We start from the raw sequence: 25,793 nt of genomic DNA on the forward strand, positions 1-25,793 counted from the left end.
GAAGGGGGGTTATGCAAGTCTTTTAACCACATTGTTTTATGACCTTGACCTCACTTTACTTCTATTTTCCTTATCTGTAAAATGGGTACAATACCAAGGAGGTGAAAGTCATGTGCAAAGTAAATGGCTCCAAACCACCCCTTGGGTGAGGGGAGGGAGGCCATGGCCTCAACACACCCACTTTGGGTTCAACCAGGAGCTTGCAGGCAGCTGCAAAGAAGCAGAAGGGTTCCTCTAGGCAGTAACTGCACACAGCTCCATGCCCCTCCATCACCAACATGAGTACCCAGCCAGCCCTCCTTCTTCCTCCCCCATCTCTCAGGCCAGCCTCCTAGGTACCCCCAAGTCTGGCCCTTAGAATATGTTTCACCCCTGTTGAGAATTTAAGAGGAAAGAAGCCCACCTGGCTTTTGCCACTGCTCCCACCCCCGTGGGTGGTTCTAGACCCGAACCCATGCAGGGGGGAGATGGCGGTGGTGATGATGGGGAGTGTGGGCGTTGGTGGGTGTTGGCAAGGGCAACAGCGTGCTACGGTGGACAGAGTCTGTGGAATGGTGGGCTACGGGGCAGGGGGTCTGAGGGCTGTGTCATGTACCTACTTCTGGGCCGCTGGGCAGGTGTGTTTCCCAGCATGAACTTGGGTTTCTCAGCAGGTAAGTGGGCCAGGCCTTTCCTTCTGTACCAGGGATCCTGGTAAAATGTATGGAGGAGGGCGGATGTGGACAAGCCGCTCTGACAGTAGAGCTGAAGGAGCATGAAGCTTCGTTGCCTCGGGGGCTTCAGCAGAGGGCAGTGAAGCAGGTACTCAGTGGCTGATCCCAGGGGAAAACACCTGGAGCCCTGACGCAGCAACAGAAAAACTCTGGCCGTGGCTGGGATGAGGACCCAAGAGTGCCTGACTGTCAGGCCTGGCCTCTGGCCCAGCCCTCACATATCTTACCCTGGCACTGGGGGGGGGGGGGGGCTGAGAGGGACTGGAGGGAGAGCAGGGGAGACACGATGTGTGAAGCAGGGCAGGGGAGCTCAATTCCAGCTGTAAGGGAACCCCTGGCCTTCCCATCACCTTTGGCAGAGGAGGGAAGCTCAGAACTCATTTCGTAGAAATCAGGCAGCTCCAAGCCCCAGGCCCGAGGCAAGCTGGGGACTGTGGGCTCTGGGTGTGTCCTGGCAGGGTGGCCGAGCAGGTGGGGCCGGCTTCTCCCAGCTGTGGGTGCCCTGCCTGAGGTGCTTCAGCGGGCAGGCTGGGAGCCCCAGTGGCCCTGCCCAGCCTCCAGCCCACATGTCTGGCCCGGGCTTCTGGGGCAGCCGAGGCCCCCGGGCATTCCGGGGCCAAGGGGTGTGGCCACCCTGCTTAGGGGAACTGCCAAGGGCGGGGTGAGGCACGCCTAGCAGAGGTCTGTGGGGCCAGCCAGCTGCTCGGATCAGGCCTCTCTGCGCCTCCTTTGCACCGGTCCCCTCCCCTCGCGGGTTTCAGTGCCTACACAGACCACAGGGAGCAAGGACGTGCCCATAGGATGCAGGTGGTGGCAGCCCAGCCCCATTCCCAGGTTGGGAAGAGAAAACCACATCCCTTCTCTGCTCCTGCACGGGGGCCCCTCGCCCTCACCCCCTCACCGCAGCCACCAGTCCTGCCAGGTGGCTTCAAGGCTCCAGGCCCAGGCGGGAGGAGCTGGGTTGAGGACAGGGGACCGCTCCCAGGCAGCAGCAGTGGGAGTCTGCGAGCTGAGGCTGGCCTGCCCTGGAGGTCTGTAGACAGAAGCATCGTCCTGAGCCCCCAAGCTGCCAAACTGAGCAGGATTTGAAGAGGGGCTGGGCTTGTGGATCAAAGCAATAGAATTGTCCCCAAACTATAGCACCGGGGCAGCTGTGGAGGACAGGAAAGTGATGGGCCTGGGCAGGCTTCGAGTCTCACCCTGCTTGTTTTCTAGCTGTGTGACTTGGGGCAGGTAGCCTCGTTGGTCCCCATCAAGTGGGGATCATAATAAGGATGGAACGAATTAATACAAGTGCCTTGTGAATGACGGGGCTCTGTTCAAATGGTAGGGGTCCCCAAGGCACAGGGTTGAGGCCCCCACTTCCCTCTGTGACTTTAAGCTTTTTCCCCACTGTGTATTTGAACCAACGTCATTCATTTGGCATCTACTATGTTCCTGTTTGGTGGCATCTTGGAAATGGTACAGACATTGAAGAAGCAGACACAGCCCAGGAGCAAGTGAGATGTAGGCAGTTGCTTCCCTGTGCCCCACAGAAGCACACGGAGGGCAGCAGGAAAATGTAATTTGCCCACCATGCATGTCGCATTCCCTCGTAAAACCAGTCCGAGAACATGGGCCCCTGACTCGCAGGGCAACCCCGGCACCTTGCAAGGGGCACTGAAATCTGTCAGAGGAGCAGAGACGGGGGTGTCGGGCCGCCCTGGTGTGAGTTCTGTCTCTGGCACTAATTCACTGTGTGACCGTGTGACCTTGGGCACCAGCTCCCATCTGTGCCTCATTTTCTTCATCTGTAAAATGGGCACAGAGTTTATTCCAGCCTTGCATAATCACTTCATGGGTTAGAAGGACATGAGCCAGGAGCCGTGGAAGGACCTGGGAAGATGATGACACCCTATGCATGCATGGGGTGGCCCTGGGAGCGTGTATGGGCTGCTCTCGGGGTGTCTCTGGGAGAGGTGCTTCAATAGTATGGACTTGTAGAAAACCAGGAAAGGACAAGGTAGCTTCCTACGATCCTTCAGAGTTCCTACGATCCTCGGCTAAGACATCTGTGAGGGGTCCGTGTCCTCCCTGGACTTCATAATTGTGGATGCTGGTTGAACACTGACTGTACCAGGGGGCACCCTGTGTGCCATAGGGCCTCACTGATGGCAGGATGGCTCTGTGCGGTACACACGACTGTCCTCCCCGCTGTGCAGATGAGGAAACTGAGCTCCAGGAGGGGAATGCTGAGTCCCAGAAGCCGTGGCCTGGGGGCTCAGATGTGCAGGGCCTCTCCCTCCACCACTCCCAGGAGGGCCTCCTGATATCCCAGGGCCACCATCAGCCTCATGCATATGCTGGCTGGAACAGCTTCTTACATGATCCCACTGGGGATCCAGGCTGAACGTATTTTTGGAGGGGATTCTGCAAACCTAAAGCCTTCCCGATCTGAATGACAGGGGGCAGGTTCCTCCCACCCCTCTGCCCAGGGAGGTCCTGTCCATCCTGCAGAGCACGGACAAGGCCCCTCCTCCTGAAGGCCGGACCTTGAGCCACGGGGCTCTGGGGCCTTTCTGTCCCCACGTCTCACCTGTCCTTGGTCCCTCCCTCCCGCGCCCCCCCCCCACATGCATGGGTCTCAGCCCCACCGGTACACAGCCCACAGCCCTGGCTCTGACACATCCCTAAAGTAAGAGACAACCTTTGAGGACAGGGGTTCGAATCCCAAGTTGGGCTTTGTAGGAGGCAAGCTGGCAAAGGAGAATGAATATGAGCCTTGGCACCAAATGCAGCTGCATTCAAATCCTGCTCAGACGCTTGCCGGCAGTGGCATCAGCAAGTCACTTACTCCCTCCATACCTGTCTCCTCACCTCTAAATTGGAGGTGAGGGTAAAAAATCTGTACCTTTCAGAACTGCATCAGCTGAGGAAGGATTTGAGGTGCAGTGACCAACACCATGAGGGACGTGGTAGCTAGGATCGATCATTGCTGTAAATCTAGCTGGCTTGCTCCGCTGATCGGGTGCTGAAACAGGACATAAAATATGGGGCCCCTGGGTGGCTCCGTGGTGGAGCATCTGCCTTCAGCTCAGGGCGTGATCCTAGAGTCCCGGGATCGAGTCCCACATCGGGCTCCCTGCATGGAGCCTGCTTCTCCCTCTGCCTGTGTCTCTGCCCCTCTCTGTGTGTCTCTCATGAATAAATAAATAAAATCTTAAAAAAAAAAAACAGGACACAAAATAATAAAAAATTCGAGTTACATTCAAGAAATTTGTAATGGAGAGTTTCTAAAGCCAGGTTTCCCCTTCCCGTCCTCCCTCCCTCCTTCTCTCCCTCCTTCCCTCCCTCCTTCCTTCTTTTCCTTTTTTCAGAGAGAGCTAGTATGAGCCTAGGCAGAGGGACAGGGGGAGAACCTTGAGCAGGCTCTGCCCTGAGCCTGGAGCTAGATGCAGAACTCAGTCCCAGGACCCTGAGAGCATGACCAGAGCCAAAATCAGGAGTCAGAAACTTCACCCACTGAGCGCCCAGGTGCCCCCAGAGCCAAGTTTCTATAAGGCATTCCTATGGGTTGAAGGCCCTAGTGGCCCCTTCTAATCTCCCTGCTTTTCTGTGTCTCTTACAGGAGCACCTCCTCCCCCTCTCTAGCTGGTACACTGAGGGCGTCACCCCTCTCCTGGTTGGGGGGCGGGGGGACACAGGCCCGTACCTGGGGCGAATGGTGTTCTCATTCTGCAGTTGAATAAACAGAGGCCCAGAGATGAGAAGTGCTGCTTTGGTCAGACAGGGCTCCTCAGACATACCTAGGCTCTAGAACCTTCCCCGGAGGGCAGAGGCCCAGGCGAGGAGCACAGGGGAGAAGGTGTCACCCATCCTGCATTCTCCCTCTTTCACCTCCTCCCCACGCTCCTCTCCCCCTCACCCTTTCTCTCTCACTTCCCCCTTTATTTCTGAATCTATGTTCTTTTTTCTATCTCCCCTGCCCCAACCAGAGGTTTGTATTTTGTGTCATGCCTCTCCTGGCAGCTGAGGGCTTTGGTTTGGTTTCGTGTGTGTAATTCTCTTTCCTGAGCGTGTTGTTCTTGGAGACAGGGCTGCTGTGGCTTGGGCGACAGGAGGAAGGAGATGCAGGGCCTGGGCGGGAAGGTGGGGGCGTGGCGCGGCGTCCCCTTGGAGACACTGCTTGTCTGCAGGCCCTCTAGGGCATGGGAATCTTAGGGTCACCAGGGAAGCTCCCAGAGTGCACCAAGGGGGCACGTCTTCCCAAAGAGACAATGAAATGGCGAGCGGCAGCCCCACCTCCTGCCTGGAAAAACAGGCCCTGGCGACACCGTGACATCCGCTCCTCCAGGAGGGGACGAAAGCTCCAACCCAAGGCACAGAGAGAAGTCCTTGCTGGGCAGGCCGGCGGCCTTGGTGCACCCTGTCACCCAGGCCTGTTGCCTCCTCCTCATCTCCATTTTGCAGCTTCTCAAAGTCCTGACAGCAGCTATCAGGTTTTCTGTGACTTTGAAGTGATAAGATGAAGAAACGGAAGCCCAGGGAGGCAGAGGGGCCTCCCGAAGTCACACAGCTGTGGGTTCCTGACTCCCAGTCCCAGCAGATGTGGCTCCGAGAGCGTAGGAGATGGGACATTCAGTGTAGGGACGGCCACCCCCCATTCCTCAGGGGGCTCCGATGAGACACCAACCACCGACCCACAGGTCAACGGGTTGTGCCTCCCCTGTTTTAAAAGGTGGGAGGAAGCATAAAGAATTGTAAGAATCTTCTCAGGGAGACACAACATTTTTTTCTTTAAAGGAGCAAGCCCTTAGCACGCAAGAAAACGTGGCTCTCCATAAAGAACTGATCTGGGGTTTTACTGATTTTGTCTTCATACGTAACAGTCACAGCTTCATTTACAAACCATCATCTGAGATGAGAAAGTGACTGTAGCAGCCCATGTGCTACCTTGGTGGCACCCCACAGCCCATGTGCTACCTTGGTGGAAATCTGGAGAAGGTGCCATCTCCTCAATACATCTACTTGTGTCTATCAAAACAGCCTCATACTACCCTGACTTTGTTAGACTGCAGCCTGTCACTGCCATCTGCTAAATCTGCTTATTATCCCTAATGTCTGTGGAGTCACTAGTGTCCTGTGTGAGTCACCTACGCCACGTAACAAAGTGCTCTAGAACTGAAAAACTTAACACGGCAGTGAATGTTTGCTGTCTCGCAGTTTCTGTGGGTCAGGAATTCAGGAGCAGCTCGGCCAGGTGGCTCCGGTGCAGCATCTTTTAGAGAGTTGCATCCAGGACGTCAGTGGAGCCACTGTCATCTGAAGGCTTGACAGGGGCTGGAGGAGCCACTGACTCGGTGTCTCACTCACATGGCTGGTGAGCTGCTGCTGGCTGCTGGTGGGGAGCCCCGGTCCCTTGCCACATGTGCCTCTCCATGGGGCTGCTTGAGTGTCCCCAACCCATGGCAGCTGGCTTTCCCCAGAACGTCTTTTATGATTTCCCTTCAGAAGTCACACACCCTCGTGTCCAGAAGTCCCATCGGATGACACAGGTCATCCCTATTCATGAGGGAGGAGACCACATGAGAGCATGAGTCCTTGCCTCCGGGAGGCAAGAATACTGGGGTGGTGGACATCCTTGAGTCCGTCTGCCCTTAGCGATAGTGCCCTTGCATAGTGAACAACCCACACAATGGTAAACGCAGGGCTGCTGGGCCCCTGCCGCATACCAGCCATGTGCCGGGACCGTGCTCAGCATCGTGATGGCAGTCTGCCCTCGGGCAGCTTGCAGTCTGGCAGGAACACCAAAGCACGGGAAAGAAGTTACAGGCAGAGTGAGATACAGGGCAGGAGTCCTCAGGCATCCAGGATCTCTGAAGGCTGGAGAGGCCGGGCATGTGAATTGGGAGATGGAGAAGGGGCCATCTGAGTGGAGCCCTGGAGTGTGGGCAGGAGGAGGCCCCCCAGAAAAGGAGGACACTGGACATGCAGGGGGTGGGTTTGCTCCAGTCACAAGCACAGTGTGAGCAAGGCACGGAGGCTGCTGAGCAGCAAGACTCGCGTTGGGGGATGAGGGGCAGGGGATATGGGGCTGTGATGTGGGTGGGACACGTTTGAGGTCGGGGCTGTGAGCAGCCGCTCGGCAGGTTGGGGTGGGAAGCCTGATGGAGTCGCAGCCCCACGGCCTCCTCTACCCTCCTCCCCGTCCCCTGGCAGAGCTTTGCCAGCACCACTGCCAAGGAGGCTGCTCCCACAGAGCGGTGGGGGGGGGGGGAGGCCGCCTTGGGAGCAACCGGGGAGTTCCCGGGCCTCAGAGGAGCCACTCTGCCCACGCCCAGAACAGCAGCAGTGCGGCTGATGCTGCAGCTCCTGAGGCCAGCCTCGCTGTCATCCACCTGCCATCCCACCTGCTTGGCTTTCCTGGGAAGGTCGGGCAACCCCCACTCCGCAGACCCCAGTCCTTCCCACCCATCCTCCGCCGCAGAGGCACCTCTGAGCATCTCTGAATACGCAGAGTCTGGGCCACTGAGGCAATAGCAGGATTGCTGGCCGTTCTTGGTGGCCTTGGAGAGGAGAGGTAGGGGGTAGAGGTTGTGGCTATGAGCTGCGCCTGCAGAGCCAGGCTTCAGACTCGGATCTTAGGCCATCACTTAAGGTCTCTGTGAGTTGTCCCACGTGTCAGATAGGGACGGTGATGATAAGAGGAGCCGAATCTCAGTTATTGTGAAGATGGGCAGGCCTGAGGGCACATGGTTGGCCCCATCCCTCCTTTGGGACCCTTATTGTCTGGGGTGGGCACTTGGCCTGCACAGAGAAGGCGCTGGCAGATATTGGCCGGCTCTATCCCGCCAGTGTGCCCCATGAGGCCTGAGTGTCTCAAGCGGGAAGCTGGGGGCCAAGGTGTTGGGGACCAGAGTCCTCAGGTCACCCTTACTCGCCACACAGAAGGTCATGGGATACCCCTCCTGGGACCTGGGACCTGCAGCAGGCACTGCCACCCTGAATGAGCCCCCCAGCCTGGAGCCTCTCAGCTCACCAGGGATTCTCAAGCCCTCTGCTTTCCCTCTGGCCCCACCATTATATCAGGGAGGCCTGGGGCATTGGGGGACGAAGGAACCTCAGGGCTTTCTCTGCAGCACAGACTATAGAGGCCTGTGGCCTGGAGATGCCCTCCCTGGTCAGAGAGAAAGAGGGGAGACCACACAGGACCTCAGGGGGAGCCGAGCCCACCCGGAGAGATGTAGAGGTGGGATAGATTTTCAGTAGACAACAACCAAGTTAAACGGAGCCATTCAGAGCAGAACTTAGCTCCCCCCCAGACCTAAAGCACCCTGGCGAGACCACCCACTTTGCCCTTGCTGTTCCCACAACCTAGAACACTGTTCCCTATATCATCCCGTAACTGGCTCCTTCTCACCATCCAGGCAAAGGACGCCTCCTCAAGGAGGCCTTCCCAGACCGCTCTGAGTAAAGTAGTCTCCCCACCACCTCACCCTCTTACTATACATAGATAATAAATAAACACTGGGGTAGGAGGAGATTTATTTATCAGTTTAGGTTGTTTCCTATCTTTTGATTTTCTGTACTTAAACTTTTTATTTTTGACGTAATTTGTCAATTCACATGAGTTTTAAGAAATAATCCGAGGGGCCCCTGGGTGGCTCAGTGGTTGAGTATCTGCCTTCAGCTCAGGGTGTGACCCCAGGGTCCTGGGATCGAGTCCCACATCGGGCTCCTTGCATGGAGCCTGATTCTCCCTCTGCCTGTGTCTCTGCCTCTCTCTGTGTCTCTCATGAATAAAAAAGAAATAAAGAAGAAAGAAGAAAGAAAGAAAAGAAAGAAAGAAAGAAAAAGAAAGAAAGAAAGAAAGAAAGAAAGAAAGAAAGAAAGAAAGAAAAGAAAGAAAGAAGAAAAAAGAAAAGAAAAAAAATAAAATCTAGACATCCGTGTCCACTTTACACAGTCTTCTCCAATGATAACCTCTTTCAAGATCATAGGACATCAACTGTCATATTGACCCTGATGCAGTTAAGATACAGGACAGTCCCATGGCTGGGAGGGTCTGTCACGCTGCCCCTGTGTGCCCACGCCCACCTGCCCCCTGCCCCACCCCCTTAGCCACCAGCAACCCCTCCCATATTCCCCATTTTACAATTATGCCACCTCAAAGCTGTTATGGAAATAGAATCATGCAGTATGTAATCTACTGGTATTTGCTTTTTGCACTCTGGCTCATCCAGACTCTGTTATGCATCCATAGCTCATTCCTGTTGACCGCTGACTAGTCCTCCCTGAGATGGACACGCTGCAGGTTGGTTAACCCTCCACCCACTGAAGGACGTCTGGGTTCTTACTGGTTACTGACTGCTGTGCCCCGAGCTGTGGGGCACGCCTGCATGCGGGTCTCTGTGTAGACCGAAGGGTTGATTTCTCTGGGGCAGATGCTCAAGAGTGCTTGCTGCTGGGTTGTGCAGTTGTTACCTATTTCGTTTTTAAGAAATGACCAGATTGTTTTCCTGAGGGGCTGTACCACTTTACATGCCCACCAGCAATGGCTGAGCGGTCGTTTCCCCATGTCCTCACCGGCATTTGGTATCCTCACTTTTCTCGTTTGAACCAGCCTGAGAGGTGTGTAGGGAGCTCTCTTTGGTGAATCTTGCTGTATGTTTATCACAGTTGTGTCTCTGTGAGCTCTGTTAGGGCCGGGGCCTTCTTGGTCTGCCCTCTGTGCATCCCCAGAGGTCAGGGCAGTGCCTGACAAAGGGAGAAACCCAGTGACTATTTAAGGAATGAAGGCATGGCCTGTGGGGTCTCTGGCCCTTAGAAAGCTGAGAAGGTGGGAAGGCAGAAAGGCCTTCACTCCTGAGCACCTGCCCCAGTGGGATTGCTCAGGGAAGGCGAGGGCCCTCGGTGATGGAGGAGGATGGGAGGAGGGAAGGAGTACTTCCTGCCAGTGCCTGGTGCCTCCAGGCCCTATTCAGGGCACATACTCTGTGCGGGGCACTTCTCACTCCTCTCTTCCCACTGCATCTGCCTTCCCAGGGTAGAAACCTCCAGAAGATAAATGTGTGTGAATCCCCAAAGCTCTTCCCACCGGGGCTTGAGGCTTTCAGGTTTTGTTTTTCACTTTTATTTTCTCTCCACTGTAATTGCACCAGGGTAAGGGCCAGGCCTTTCTTAGGATTTATGCATGGGCCATAATCAAATTTTGCCCTAAGTTGGAGGGGCCTCCATGCCATGGCATACAAATGGAGCTTTTTATCCAGGTTGAAACGGCTGACTTGGGCTGTGAGCCTTGCTCTCTGAAGGGAGGCGATCCTGTTTTCCGTCCTAGTGGCTAACACTGGCCACATATCATTATTAATACATCATCATGCTAAGGGGTCTCAGAAGAGGCTTCTCCCTGCAGGGGATGCATTTCCCTGAGGGTAATAAAACCTGGACATGATGCATTAGCTAACAATGCAGCAGAAGGTAACACGGAATTTAAATGTCTATCTCTAGAGCTCACAGATCTACACATAGAGGAGGTCAGTACATAAGAGAAAAAAAGAAAAGATCAAGATTTGCAAAAGAAAAAAAACTTCATCAATTAACATGAAGCCAGAAGTAAGGTCAGAAGGCAAGACGTAAGCACGAGGGCCCCCATTCCCACACTGAGAACGGGCCGCCAGATTGTTCTCAGGATTGCTGGCGCCGTGCATTTGCTTGGGCTGCCATAGCACAGCACCCTCGCCCGGGCGGCTCGAGCAACACAAATCGCTCTCCTCACAGTTCTGCAGGCTGAGAGTCTGAGGTCGCAGTATCTGCGGGTTTGGATTCTCCTGAGGCCTCCCTCCTAGACTTGTCTTCCTGCTGGGTCGCCTCCGCGGGTGTCCGTGGCCCACTCTCTTCTTACAAGGATTCCAGTCATTCCGGACTAGGGCTCGCTCGTATGGCCTCACTGTAACACTGATCACCCCCGAAAGGCCTCACCCCCAAACACAGACCCAATCCGAGACACTGAGGGTTCAGACTTCAGCACGTGAACGGCGGGAGGAAGGGGGGTGCCACGGCTCGGCTCATATAGGGGCCGATGGGAGGAAAAGGTCCATCGATTACATGGGCCAGAGGCTTTGTGAAAAGAAAAACTCAGAGCAGAGCTTTTGCCCCGCAGGGCACCGAGAGGCTAGAGGACATGCCCCCTGTGGCCCTTGACCTGCAGGTGTTGTTGGGGGGCACCCCCGTTCCCGCAGCACGCTGAGCAGTGGAGGGCCGAGTGGCCGTCCTTTCTAGGTTTCCCAGCTGCAGGTTAATGGAGCAGAATTAAGGGAAACTGTGCCCTCGAGAAGCTTCCAGAGCCTTGACTGTGTGATAGGGGCCCACTGCCCAATGAGAGGCCTCACCCCAAGGGCCTTTGGGGTCCCAGGCATGGGATGCTGAAGGGCCTGGCCAGCCGGCCAGGCTGGGACGTGCAGGTGGGGGTGAGGAGGGCCGGCCTTCTGGCAGAGGGGGAAGCCCGTGCCGAGATGGGGGTCCCGAGGTCAGTGCGCCCAGCAGCCCGGCCTCCCTCCCTCCCCAGCCAGGTGTCCACTCCAGGACGGCGCCACTAACCCCACTGTCCTCTGTGTGCGTCCCTGCAGGGCTCTGGCTGAGAACATGGCCAATGGCATCGACGAGCTCATCGGCATCCCCTTCCCCAACCACAGCAGCGAGGTCCTGTGCAGCCTGAACGAGCAGCGGCATGACGGCCTGCTCTGCGACGTGCTGCTGGTGGTGCAGGAGCAGGAGTACCGCACGCACCGCTCCGTGCTGGCGGCCTGCAGCAAGTACTTCAAGAAGCTCTTCACGGCCGGCGCCCTCGCCAGCCAGCCGTATGTCTACGAGATCGACTTCGTGCAGCCCGAGGCCCTGGCCGCCATCCTGGACTTCGCCTACACCTCCACGCTCACCATCACCGCCTCCAATGTCAAGCACATCCTCAACGCCGCCAGGATGCTGGAGATCCAGTGCATCGTGAACGTGTGTCTGGAGATCATGGAGCCCGGTGGCGACGGCGGGGAGGAGGACGACAAGGAGGATGACGACGACGAGGACGAGGACGAGGATGAGGAGGACGAGGAGGAGGAAGAAGAGGAGGAGGAAGATGAGGAGGACGAGGAGGACGACACTGAGGACTTTGCTGATCAAGAAAACCTGACTGACCCCCAGGACATCAACTGCCACCAAAGCCCTTCCAAGACAGACCATCTCACAGAGAAGGCCTACTCGGACACACCCAGGGACTTCCCCGATTCCTTCCAGGCCGGCAGCCCCAGCCACCTGGGCGTGATCCGGGACTTCTCCATTGAGTCTCTACTGAGGGAGAACCTGTACCCCAAGGCCAACATCGCTGACAGGAGACCCTCCCTGTCTCCGTTCGCCCCTGACTTCTTCCCACATCTCTGGCCAGGGGACTTCGGTGCCTTCACCCAGCTGCCCGAGCAGCCCATGGACAGTGGGCCACTGGATCTGGTCATCAAGAACCGGAAGATCAAGGAGGAGGAGAAGGAGGAGCTGCCCCCACCCCCACCACCCCCCTTCCCCAGCGACTTCTTCAAGGACATGTTCCCCGACCTCCCTGGGGGGCCGCTGGGCCCCATCAAGGCCGAGAGTGACTACGGTGCCTATCTCAACTTCCTGAGTGCCACCCACCTAGGGGGCCTCTTCCCGCCCTGGCCCCTGGTGGAGGAGCGCAAGCTGAAGCCCAAGGCGTCCCAGCAGTGCCCCATCTGCCACAAAGTCATCATGGGGGCCGGGAAGCTGCCGAGACACATGAGGACCCACACGGGGAGAAGCCATACATGTGCAACATCTGTGAGGTCCGCTTCACCAGGTGTGTATCTCGGGGGGGCCAGGGGAGGGTCAGGGGCCTGGATGAGGACAGCAGAGTGGGGCAGGGAGTGCTGGGATGGAGACACCCAGTTCAGGGGAGGCCCTACTGGGTCCTAGGTGATGCATGTCAAGTTTAATCATTAGAAAGCATGCTAGGCACTACCTGGTGCAGACAGTTCCATACTTAGATTAATGAGCCAAAATATCTTCTAAAATATAACATTCGGTGGAAGGCCAAGATATGATCCAGATGAGAGCGGAGATGTTCTAGGGGAGTCAGAAGTGAGGGCCCTCGGCTCCTTGCTTGCATGACCTCCCTCCCCCGCCCGCACTGTGGATCCAAGGAGGCCAGTTTGAAGCTCCCCAGTGGAGCACCACCTGTTTATTTTATTCAGAGCATGCTCAGCATGCCAGGGGCTGTCCCAGGTGGACCGTGCACACTGTCACCACAGCCCTGCTCCGGGAGGACAGGGAGGTGCTGGGGCCTTTGTTTACAGATGAGCGATCCACCTCCCACTGGCCAGTCTGCTGTCTGCCGCTCATAAGTGCAGAGAGGATCACGTCAGACCTGGGACGGCAAAATCGGTGACCAGGAGACTACAGAGACCCCTGCAGTGTTCTCGGCCCACTCTTGGATCAGGTCCTTTAGATCTGATCCTCTTTTTATGTTCTCCTCCTTGACTGTCCGTGTTAGGAAGAGGGTGGACTCAGTGCAGTGGTAACATCTGAGATTTGAACTCAGTACATTGCAAACCTTTCATCTTTCACGGACTTCGTGCCCTTCAGCGAGCGTGTGTTATGGGCCTTTCCTGCACTGCAGCTCTCGGGTCCCAGACTGACTGGTGGGACGACGTGGGCTCAGCTTTGTTTCCCTGCTCTGTTTTGCTGGGCCTCATTTTGGGAAAATATGGTCTGTGTTGGTGCTGTTTGTGGTCACAAGTGTGAGGCCGAGTCTCCCAGCCACTCTGACAGAGGAGAAAGCTCTGGTGAGTGGTGTTGCGTCAGGGCTCGGTCATTTCTGTGTAGACAGAGCCTGGTGAACACCTGCCCTGAGACCGTGACTTGCCAGGCCAGGTCCCTGCCCCCACACTGCCACCATCCCTGGCAAAGAACTCAGCTCGAGGAGACCCACACTTGTGCCAGTGGCACTGCCATGACCCCACGTCCTCTTGGAAATTTCTCTTTGAGAATTGCTGCAAACTCATTCTTTTGATTTTCCTCGGTGGGCCCAAGCTTTGGCCTTTGAGGATGGAGTGACACTTTTTTGAGTCAAGCTGAGTAGCGAATCAGGGACAGTACTTTTCAGGGGGAGGAGGGAATAAGATGAGTCTATATTATGAAGTAATGAGACCCACGATCTTAGGTGGCTTCAAAGCTCTATTTGAAGTTTCCAGAGAAGGGTATCAGAGATCTGTTTGGGTGACAGTGGCATTGCTAGAGTAGCTCTGCAGGCTGCCCTGAGGACTGTTCAGAAGGACAGCACTGATGGTTTCAAAGGTGGCCTTGGAGCCACAGCTCTTTCTGCGAGGGGAAACCCCAGGCAGAGTCTCCCCCAGATGCTTTGGGCTGACAGCAGAGGGAGAGTCTCCAGGTGCAGGGGGGCCGGGCCCCACACACCCTAGGTGCATACCCTTCTTTACCACAGTGCTGACCTCAGGGCACTCTTCTCCTGTTACTGCCTCATGGCAGCCAGACCCTAGGTCCTGGGCTTTACCTCCCTGGGATATCCCTTCAGTGGCCCTGCCATGCCAGTCCCCCCCCGCCCCCACCAGCACCAGCACCGCCACCGCCTTCCCCTGAATACCTTAGGTGAATACTTTAGCCCCACAGGCCAGGCCAGAACACTGAACAACGTGTGACAGAAGCACCGTGGTGATATTAGGGAGATAAATGAGGGCACGAGCCACGTCCGAGTACCACTCACCCATCTCCAGCCTGTGATGCCCAGCCCCGTCCCCCGGGAATGACTTCAAAGACAAGGAACACTATGCACAGGCCAGATCCAGCAAAGCCAGGCCCCAGGTCAGCCAGAGCACCCCCGTCCTTCCAGCGGGGTCCCTGCCCCTCATTTCCCACACCTGTTCTCTCCCCAGATGGCCGCCGACTCAGGGACTCCTCTGCCCTCAGGGGCACCCGGGCCTGCCTGGGGCTTCAGGGGGATGCCCAGCACCCCGGGTCCCTTCCCTCCAGGGCTTTCCCACCCACAGCCTTCCGTGCAGGCCACCCCAGTCCGCGGGCCCTGCCTTCCCTAGGGAGAGTGCTCAGCGGGGTCAGTCACCGCAGACAGACTTCTCCAGACACAGGAAGGTCCTGTGAGCGGGCCTCCTGGGTCGGCCAGGGTGCCGGGTCGCATAGGAGGGCAGCATTCCAGAACCCTCCCTCCCAGCACATTCCTGATGATCATGTAGGGAGTCCTCTGGGCCTGCAGCCTCCAAGCCCTCCCTCCACATGAGCTCGTGGGCCTTTCCGGCTGCGCCCCCCAACCCCTCACCCCCCCCATCCCCCACCCCCAACTGGCCTGAAGCAGCTGCATTCCCGCCCCCATTAGCACCTCCCCTCACCCGGTTCCCACCAGACCCTGACCCTGCTGAAAAAGATCAGAGTTGCTCTTGGCTCCCCCCCTCACCCCAACTGCTTCCCAGGAGCAGAGGCGCCCCAGAGTGGGGGGAGGCTGGACCTTCTCCTGGCCTCCTCACACAAGGGACTCCAGGGACTTGATCCCGGCACCGTGGGCTGCAGCTGTCCGCCTCCAGCCCTCCCGGTCACATTCTCCAGAGCAGCCAGCCTGTGCTTCCCTCCTGCCCCCTCCCAGAGCCGCCCTGCAAGGACTTTCTGTTTCCTGGCCTGACCCTGTTGGGTTTTTCATACCCCACCCCCAGGGGTCGAGTCCCCTTTTAGCCTTTCCACGGGGACCTGCTGGGTGACTGACTTCCTGCACCACAACCCAGAACACCTCCCCACCCTCCCTGCTGCCTCCTTGACTCCGAACTCCCAGCCTCCCCTGCAAGGCCATGCCACTCCTGGGGACCTGGCCCCCCTGAGGCTCAGAGAGATGGGACCAGCTGCCCTCAACGGCTCTTCTTGGACACTGGTTTCCCTTTCTTTCCTTAAACACAGCTGAGCTTCCGCTCTCGAGTCAGGCCTGTCTCCCCCTCTCCTTGATGCTGACCCCACCTGCCATCACCCCAGGGGAAGTCGGAGAGGCCCACCCTCCTCCCGAGAAGTGGCCCTTTGGCTCAGGCTCTGAGTTAGGGCCTCAGATGCTGACTCTCCACACGTCCTGGCTGATGGCTTCGGCAGCGGTGTTGGACAGGTCGGGGGTCCTCCCCACAGAGCCCGTTCTGCCCTGAAAGCCCTGCCTGTAGCTCTCATTCCATGGTTCTCCAAGAAGAGAGAGGAGGGCCTCCCCCACCATGGTGTTGTCCCCCCCCTTGGTGTCAGAAACTCACCTCTGAGATGGCACACGATGTCACCCAGCTCTGGGGACCGTTGTCCCACCACTGACTGTTCCAAGTAGGGGACACCCCTGGAGCCCGAGGCAGGCCCTCAAAAGCCCCAACCAGACTGCGTTTCTGTGGCCCCACGCTGTCCCCTCCTAGCGCTGGTCACCCCACAATGGCTTGGAGTCCTTCTGCACCCTGGGCCTCCACCCCATTAAGGCCTAAGGCCTGGCCTCCAACACCTGCCACCAACATGAGCCCCATGCCGGTTGCTCCAGGCACCGCAGTGGTCTGCTGTCTAAACCAGGCCAAGAGCCCAGCTGCTGCCTGTTGCCCGTGTTTTCCTTTTGGCCCTCCCACTCTTGGCAGCCCTGGGGATCTTATTAAGATAATGCAATGTAATTAGCAGGGGCACCCAGGAAAGGGTTTGTCTCAGACCATCAGGTTATCCCAAGGAGTGTGGGCGGATGGTGCTGGGAAGGCGTTCTTGGGACTGGGAACCGTGATGAGGATGGGGACCCTGGGCAGGACCCTGCAGCCCTCTCCTTCACCACTCCGGGGGGATATGATCTCACGCAGACTGGCACATCCTTCCCAGGATGAGCTCCCTGGACCAGAAGGGGGAATGCAGATCTGGGTGTGGGCACGTGCGGCCTGGGCTGGTCCCTAGTGCAGGGTCAGGGAGGGAGATGGCAGACAAGGGAACCAGGGCGAACCAGAGCGCACCAGGGTTGGAGCTGGGGTGTTCTGAGAACTGATCCTGCACCAGCAGGTCACTGGTCAGTTGACCAAGGCGCCACGAGCCCCCGCCACACGCTCCATGTAGCGCCCCAACTGTGAGGAATGCAGAAGTGTCCAACGGGCTCTCATCCAAGCAGGTCTGGTATCTTCGAAGCCGCGGACTGAGTGAGGGCTCAGCAAGCCAGTGGCCGGCACACACTAAGTGCTGTTGCGCGGCGGGAGAGGGGGCTCGGCGGACTGTGGCACCCTGGAAGGGGCACCAGAGGGCTAATCAGGAATGCCCAGGTTCAGGGCCTGGTGTGACCTCCGCCTGCTCACCTCTCTGAGCCTCCTGTCCCCATCTGTAATGGGGCTTGGAGGAGGCGCTTCCTATGGCTGCTCCCAGGCCCGTGACTCCATCCATATATTACCCCAGGTCAAGGAAAGCTGTGGACACAACACCGCAGCCTCTCTGTCCCCATTTCCTCATGACAATGATGGTGACGCCAAGTGCATGGGCTCAGGTGAGATAAGATGAGGCACCTGAGGCACAGCCAACGCCTGACCCCACTCATGATCAGTACTGAGAGCCATGGCTCCTTATCTGTGGCAGCGGGGCCTGTCTCCTCCTGCATCACCCTGCTGCCCAGGCTTCCAAGGAGGCAGGGCTGCAGGAACCAGGGGCAGGGTGGTGGCTCTGCAGGGACGCGAGGCAGCTGAAGGGAACAGCACATGTGATGGCCCCTGCCCTGGAAATAGCATGCACAGGAAACAAAAGTGGCAAAGGCAGCCTCTGCACAATGTCCCCATCCACCAAGAGTGGCCGTGGGCTCGAGCAAGGGCCACAGAGGGCACCGCTGCAGAGGCTTGGCTCCCAGAGCTCATGCCCTGGGCGGAGGGGACGATGCCAACACTCCCGGGGCCCTTTGAGGACGGGAGAAGGGGATGCCGACACATTGTCTTCTGTCTTCTTGGACACTAGTTTCCCTTTCTTTCCTTAAACATAGCTGAGCTTCCGCTCTCGAGTCAGGCCTGTCTCCCCCTCTCCTTGATGCTGACCCCACCTGCCATCACCCCAGGGGAAGTGGGAAAGGCCCACCCTCCTCCTGAGAAGACACATTGTCTTCTGTTGCTCCCTTCTTGCCCCCCACCCATAACCTAGCTTGGGGGGCTATATTCAGGTCCCGGTACTCTGGAAGGTGAGAGCAAAAGACAGGACGTGGGCAGAGCAATGCCCTTAAATTTGACCTTGAAGGATTCAGGGGGTGGAGGGTAGGGAGTGGGAGACATTTCAGGTGGTGCAGTTAGCAAAGGTAAACTGAGAAAGAGGTGCCGAGAGGAGGCGGGGGCGGGACAGGGGTTCACAGCCGGGGAGGAAGGAACACACAAGCTAGCTTGGTGGGACCCTTGGGTGGAGCAAGCACTGGTGTCCAAACACAAAATCTGCACGGAAGGGACGGAGGCAGCAGCTTCATAACATAGCAGGCTGTGCCCTGGAAGAGGGAAGTTCTGGAAGCCCGGCTCAGGCCAGCAAGTGTTCAGAGACACGGAGCTGTGACCAGAGCATGGCCTGCGGGGAGCAGCGTACCCATGCTGGGCGCAGGGGCATTACTGTGGGGGTGCGGGCTAGCGAGGAGGGGAGTGACCTTTTTTTCCCCCGCTTCATTGAGCTATAATTTTCACATATCCCATAAAAGTTTAAGGTGTAGAACATCATGATACCACGCTAACGAGGTGGAGCACCGTTCCCACACCCATTACTGCAGATACTTGACATCTTCGGTGTGCAGGGCGAGAACATACTGGACTGCTCGCCTGGCCGCTTTCAAGTAATGTGGTATTGTTGCTTACAGTCCCGGGGTCCCCTGAACTAACTCATTTAGTAACTGGAAGGGTTAGCTTGTAAGGGCCTTACAGCCACACCAAGGACGAAGTTAGCATATTACATAGGCGGCCGCCTAGGAGGCATTTTGTGGGACCAGTGGATCTCCAGTCCCAAATGGAAGTGATGAACAATTCAGCTCCTGAGATTCAAGCTAGGACACTCTCCATCTAAACTCATGCCTCCTCCACACAGCAGGCAGATTTGTGAGGAAGCGGGGGGTAGAAGGGCCATAATACACGGAGCCAACTAGCTGGGATGAGATGAATAGAAACCCATTAGCCCAATGCAAACACTCACAGGGCACTGCTGGTCCAAGTGGTGCAGCCCAGCCCCCAATTTTCAGGTCAGGAAACTGAGGCCCAGGGCACCCAGGGAGTTGGCCCAGTTCTTGGAGTGTGCCTGGCCCCCAGGCCCGGCTCTTGCAATGCACCTGTGCATTATAGCCACATGCCCAGGTCGTGGCAGGAGTGAGGAGGAGGTGGGGCCTTAGATAGCCCCTTCCTCTCTGTCCTTGCTTTTCTCATCTGGAGAGTTTCAAGGGGTCAGATGAAATCAGCACTTTCAAGGTCCCAGCAAGGGTACTGCTAACAATGCAGGTTACTAGGCCCTTGGCCCCAGACCCTGAATCAGAGCATATTAATATGATCCCAGTAGATGCGACGATCTATACGGTTTTTTCCCAGGATTGACTTACCATGGGCTTTGTAGTTCTGCTAACCCTGCTCAGTGCCCCTGCCAAAGACCCTAAGGTCTCCACTAGGGACAGCAGGCTCCTGCCCAGGGCCGAGCTCCTCCCACGGCGTGCCCCCAGTCTTCTGGCACCAGACGCCCCCGAAGGCTGCCTGCAAATGCCCTGTTTTGATGGTTCTGGTCTGCACTTTCTGAGACAGCCCTCATAGGTCACAAGCAGGGGATCCCTGGCTTGAATATCTACCTTTCTCAACCTCGGAATAGCTTACAAATGAACCACACCCCAGACTGCTCCGCAGGCCCCGTTGCCCCTGGTGGCTTGGATACCTCTGGGAAAGTTGCTGGACTGCTCTGAGCCTCAACTCTTCCTCTAAGTGAGGAAATGATTCTAAGGATGTGGAATCCAACTCATCCGAACCCAGATTCTCTCGTCAAGTCCTGGAAACAAGAACTGATGTCTGGCCTTAGGTTCTCTTCTGCACAGAGAGGTTAAGCGCCTTGCCTAAGGTCACCCAGCACGTTAGAGGTGGATGTGCAGCTACAACAGGGGCTCCTGGACCCTCAGTGGCGGCCCCAGCCCTACACCATAACTTGCCTCTCAATAACAACCTTTCTAGCGTCATTGAAGCAGTGTATTCATCTGCCCATAGCAGGTGCTCAATAAAAGGAAGTGATAGTCACCTTCTCAGTACTTCTTACATACTTCAGTTAAGTGCTGTCAAAATGTGACTTATTTTGGATTGCTCTCGTGGAAAGCTTGGGAGGAGTCCTGGCGTGCATACCTGTAAGAGCTGAAGCTTTACCTATTTGCATTGTCCATTAGTTGATGGTGGCCCTCAATGGCAATACTACTAATTCTGTGCAATAGTGGTTTTGAAAAAAATATCTGCCTTATCAGGTCATGAGAGGATTGAATGAGGTGATATACTTAATGCCCCGCCGATGCCTCCGCACTGAACCCTCCACCAGGCCCTGGGGAGGACGCAAGTCCCACAGCCAGCAAGTGCCCCAGCTGACCACTTAGCACCAGCATTTCCCTGAGAGCCTCGGAGGATGTGTGGGGTCCCAAGACCTCTCCCTCATGACTCAGCAGCACTGCTCTTGAGATTTAAATGGCACTACGCACCCCCTCGTACAGTGGGACGGAACAAGGCCCGAGTTCTAGTGTCAGCTCTGCCTTGACTCCTCTGGGTGATCTTGGCCTGTTCCCCTCCCGGGACCCCAGTTTGTCCGCCAGCAACGGTGGTGCTTAGAGGCATGTGTGGTCGACATGTCAGGAATGAGGTTCTCTGCCTTCCCCCACCTGCACCCCGCCCCCCGGGTCAGGGTCTCTGGGAGTGAGTAGGGCCCAGCGTGCTGTTTAATCAGGCCCTTCTCATGCCTGCTCAAGGTTGGGACCTGCCTGCCCAGATGCTCTCCAAGGCCGCCTCCCCATTCAAACCCCCCATCACCGGAATGGAATGGGGGTTATAGATACCACAAGGGCTGCATGCTGGCTGGGGAAGGGAGCATGGGGTGTCACAGCAGGGCGCTGCGCAGCCTGGGTGCAGCTGGGGGGCTGTGGGAGGAGGGACAGGGAGTGTGGACCAGAGGAAGGGGGCCTGGTGTAGGGGGAGCACTCACTGGCTTCAGACAGCAGCATTCACTTCCTCCTCCCTGCCCATCCCGCTTCCCACCCCACCTCCATCTCCCAGGTGCCCTTGTGCTTTCCTGGGGGCCGAGGTGGGAGGGGTGGATCTGTCCTCCGTGGTCCCCCTCCAGTGTACAGGAGAATGTCCTTTTCCCTCCCGCCCCTGCGCTGAGGAGCCATCCAGGAACAAGAGCTGGTGAGACCTCTAGCGGCCGGGAGACGCCAGGAGAGCAGGACCTGCTCCTCCGCAGCGGCCCGGGGTTATGTGGGGAGCACGGTTTAAATCTGGCCATTTTAGGGCGGATGCCTGGGCTCCTCATCAGCTCTGACCTCAAATCCCAGCTGAAAATGACAGGCAGATGCTCCACCTGCGGGGAGGAGGTGGGAGATGAGACACAGAGCTTGCTGGCCTGCCAGGCGGGTTGGAGAAGGCTGCAGAGGGAGCCTTGAGAGGGGGGCTGCTGCCCTGTGACTCCACTTCAGCGGCCTGGAAGGCTCCTCTACCCGGCGTGCATAGCGCTCAGTCTTTAGGAAGGCAACCCTGTGATGTCAGTTCTCCTTTCAGGATCACCAGGAGGTGTGTTGAAGCTAGTTTGACAGGAACCCTGCTTCTCTGCATCAGCCCAGGACAATAGGAGCGGATGTCTAATGCTAAATTCAGCCCTGTGCAGAGAGGTTAAGTCACTTGCCCGTGGTCATTCAGCATGTTCCTGGTGGCTCTGCCGCTGGAGCAGAGGCCCTGACAGCCCCATGGGAGCCCCACCTTTACACCGTAGCTTCCCTCTGAATAATAGCACTTAAATCCTGAAAAGCTTTGCCCTAGATTAGGCTACATTCTTGTCGCACCTGGCTCCTTTGTAAGGCCCTGAAATTCTCTGCAGACAAAGAGAAGAGCCCACGGCTCAGGATGAGAAACCACAGCGCAGGAGACTTGAGTGAGGTGTGCCCGGCTTCCGTAGGCTCCCAGATTATTGCTGAGGACAGACAGATCTCAACAGCCCAGGGGCCAGGATGGGTCGGGGCCGGCTGGCGGTGGGGGAATGCAAGGCCAGCGGGCAGGAAGACTGTTGTCGGGAGGCAGTGGGCATGAAATTTTTAAGGTGCCAGCCAGTGTCAGCAGGTGACACAACACGCAGGGACCAAGGACAGGCTGCTGGCCTGGGGAGGAGGGTCCCCAGCAGGCCCGTTTTCCAGTCTGAGACAGGCCTCCCATAGAGGGGAGCTTACGACTGTGGAGGGCAGGAGGCCCCTCAGGACACTGCCCTCTATTCAGGGTGAAAGGCCTGTTTGGAGTGAGGCGGGGGGTGCAAGTCAGTCCTGGCCCGGCTCCCGTTCCTGGAGCTGGACGCCGCGGCCGAGGTGAGCCGCAGCAGGTTCCAGGGTGGTAGGTGGGGAGGAGGCAGAGGGACAGCCCCTAGCCTTGGGTGGACACTGACGGCGGGCTGTGCGTTGCAGGCAGGACAAGCTGAAGATCCACATGCGGAAGCACACGGGGGAGCGGCCCTACCTGTGCATCCACTGCAACGCCAAGTTCGTGCACAACTACGACCTCAAGAACCACATGCGCATCCACACGGGCGTGCGGCCCTACCAGTGCGAGTTCTGCTACAAGAGCTTCACGCGCTCCGACCACCTGCACCGCCACATCAAGCGCCAGAGCTGCCGCATGGCCCGGCCCCGCCGCGGCCGCAAGCCCACCGCCTGGAGGGCCGCCAGCCTGCTCTTCGGGCCCCCGGGCCCCACGCCCGAGAAGGCCGCCTTCGTGGTGCCCCCGGCGCTGGGCGAGGTGGGCGGCCACCTGGGCGGGGCGGCTGTGTGTCTCCCGGGCCCCAGCCCCGCCAAGCACTTCCTGGCGGCGCCCAAGGGCGCGCTGAGCCTGCAGGAGCTCGAGCGGCAGTTCGAGGAGACGCAGATGAAGCTGTTCGGGCGCGCGCAGCTGGAGGCCGAGAGGGACGCGGGCGGCCTGCTGGCCTTCGCCCTGGCCGAGAACGTGGCGGCCGCGCGGCCCTACTTCCCACTGCCCGACCCGTGGGCCGCGGGCCTGGCCGGCCTCCCCGGGCTCGCCGGCCTCAGCCACGTGGCCTCCATGTCGGAGGCCGACAACTAGCGGTGCCGGGGCCCCCCCGCGGCCCTGGCCCCTGGCCCGTCAGGCCTCCCCCACACCCGCATCCGCATCCGGGGCTCTGAACTTTTTCTTTCGAATCACAGAGGAAGCGTGAAAAGTATGCTGTCAGCCACAGCGCTCTTTGCAGGCGTCCTGCAGCCTCCCGCTCCCCTCCCCTCGACACCTCCTCCCTGAGGGCCTCCGCCGGGCTGGCTCTCTGCTGCCACGCAGAAACTCGCAGGGGAGGGGCCGGTGCCACCAGGAGGCCACAGCCCAGGTGCCCAGGAGCTCTGTGGAGCTGCAGGGGGAGGGGGCCAGAGGGAGGAAGGGGCCTTGGGAGCAGGGGCGAGGCGTGCGCCCTCGCAGCCCGGTGGCACAGTCCCTACTGATCCTGCTCTGCTGGGTCGCTTTTCCAGTCTCCAGCCATCCCAGGGTCCTCATGGGAAATGCCCTGTTGGCGGAGAGGCCTCCTCCTGGAGTCCCACCCGCCTGTCTCTCCCTCCCTGTCCCGTGACCTCAGGCAGGCCAGTCCCCCACCGCACTAGGAAGGGAGGCTGCTAATTCTGTTTCCCCCCTCAAACCCACCCACCCACACGCGTATACACCCCAACACACCAGTCGCTCCACGAAGAGTTCCTGAGGAGGTAGGAGCTTTGAGCTCCCCGAGGCCTGGCGAAGACGTCTGTCTCACTGCATGTGGTTTTATCACATCCACCTCTCTGCTAGCACGGGGGGAGCGACGTCGTCACCAGAGGAGACGGGAGTGACACAGAAGAGCCCAGGTGTGGCTTTCCCAGATAGCTTTGGGGCAGTCCGGATCCTCCCCACCTCTGCGGGCAGGCGGGCCCCTGGGGACGGCACCCCCCGGCCAGGGCTGTACAGCTGGGGCTCCCGGGGCTCCTGGGGCCAGCACAGAAGGGAATGGGCACCACCTCGGACACCTGCTGACCCACCCCCTCCACCCTGATTCCTGGAAACAGACAAAACACCTGGTTCTTCAGGGTTTATGTTTGTTGTGGGTCCCTCAGGGCTTTGGGATTGCTGGGATTGCCTCCTTTGCTGTCTTTGAGCACCCTCAACCCCTCCCTCATCCCTCAGGGAGGGAGCTGGGCCTCTTGGTTTCCCTGGGTTGGGGGGGCGGGGCGGAGCCCTGGCTCGGGGTGGGTGTGAGGGCGCCTTGAGCTAGGGCCGCCCCACTCGCCCTGGTGCCTGAGCCTGTGGCTGGTTCTGAGGACCATGGAGACTTTCCTGGCCCAGCGCCTTCCTGTTCTCTCCACGTCCCTGCGCCTCCCTCCCTTCCCTTGCTGAGGTGGCCTTCCTGTCTCAGCAGCCCAGTGTCCCCAATCCAGGCCCAGGCTCCCCAGTCCAGGAGCTGTGGGCACAAGAGACTTGGGCTCTTCCTATCGCCTTGGCTTCTTTCTGAGCACACACACACACACACACACACACAAAAAGGCCAGAGAAGACCACAGACTCTGTCCCCCTCCCAGCTCCCCAGGGGAGAGCCCTGGCTCCGCAGCCCGCCAGATGCCATTGCATCCAGAGGGAATTGCTTCTGACCCTCTTGTCTTCAGACGCCACCTTTCTGGGCAGCCGCCTCTTGGATGCCCGCCTCCGTCTCTGACACCTGCTCCTGGGACCATTCCGCCAACATGCCCACGTTCCCCCCATCGGCCAAGGGACTGGGGCTGACCCACACTTTTAAGAGAAAATGAGGAAAAATGAACACATTGGAATCCAGTGGTGTTGGGGCTTTTGTTTTTATTTTGTAAAGGTAATGACTTCTTATAAACTCAGTTTTTCAGATGACTGGTTAGTTCTTTTTGCTTTCACTTGGCTGGTTGTACATTGTAAAGTATCCAAAGATCTTGAGTACTGTATGATGGAGAAGAACTCTACACAAATGGGTTGTGGGGGGTGGGGTGGTTGTGTTTGGTTTTGGTTCTTTTCCTTCGTTTCTTTTTCCATTTTTTCTCTTTTTTTCCTTCCTTCCCCCCACCCCCAGCCTTTTTTTTTTTTCCTTTGGCGTTTCAATTTCCTTGTCGTCTGTCTGTGGGAAAACTTTGGAATTTTTCCTATTTATAACTTTTTTTTTTAATGTGGTTGCTTTCTGTACAATGACACAACAGAGTTTGCCTTAGTGATTCAAAGGACAATCTTCCATAACTTTGGTCGCACGCGGCACCCCGCCGAGAAAAACTCTCAGCTAATTTTCTGGCCTATTTATTAAACAGTATTAATTGACTCGATGAAATTATTGAGAGTTGCACTTCTGTGAGAGGTGACCAGCAACAAGTCAGTGGCTACGTGTTCACTGCAAAACAAAAAACAAAAAAAAAGACCACAAACCTTTGACCCTTTATTTAGTCACCAGAAGGGCAGTGATGTGAGGAAGAGAAAGCTTTGCTTATTGCGTTTCCTGGTTCAGGGTGACATCCTTGTCCTAAAGCTCACGTCAGGTGTCAGTGGTGGTTCTGTGGTGGGGAGGCCCAGACTTAATTCCTCAGGGTTTCCCACCTTCCAGACATGCAAGAGGCACTGTTTGATCAGAAGTTTTGGGGCATCTGTGAGCCCGAGTGCAAAGTGTATGTGTGTGCATGCAGGTCTGTGGTGTGTGAACAAGGAGAGGTCACGGGGTGGGTGACCGTTGCAACACTGCCAGGCCTACGAGTTCCCCACCGTGGCATCCACAGCGGCCTCCCTGGTCCTGTTGCACCTGCCTTCCTTGCCAGCTTCCTCTGGTTTCCTGGCAGGGGAGCTGGACTTCTCCTGCCTT

General features: G+C 57.6%; 1 protein-coding gene across 1 annotated transcript in view; it reads left to right on the forward strand.

Moving 5' to 3' along the window:
• Positions 1–24,826, forward strand: part of ZBTB7C (zinc finger and BTB domain containing 7C) — a 334,228-nt gene extending 309,402 nt beyond the window's left edge. Inside the window, 3 exon segments of the mRNA XM_055323824.1 lie at positions 11,318–12,498; positions 12,501–12,549; positions 22,369–24,826. Of these exon segments, the coding sequence (XP_055179799.1) occupies positions 11,334–12,498; positions 12,501–12,549; positions 22,369–23,020 (1,866 nt within the window). The 5' untranslated portion in view covers positions 11,318–11,333 and the 3' untranslated portion in view covers positions 23,021–24,826.
• Positions 24,827–25,793: the final 967 nt, after the last annotated feature.

Source organism: Nyctereutes procyonoides, unplaced genomic scaffold, assembly GCF_905146905.1.
Source record: "Nyctereutes procyonoides isolate TBG_1078 unplaced genomic scaffold, NYPRO_anot_genome, whole genome shotgun sequence".
NCBI classification, from domain to species: Eukaryota; Metazoa; Chordata; class Mammalia; order Carnivora; family Canidae; genus Nyctereutes; species Nyctereutes procyonoides.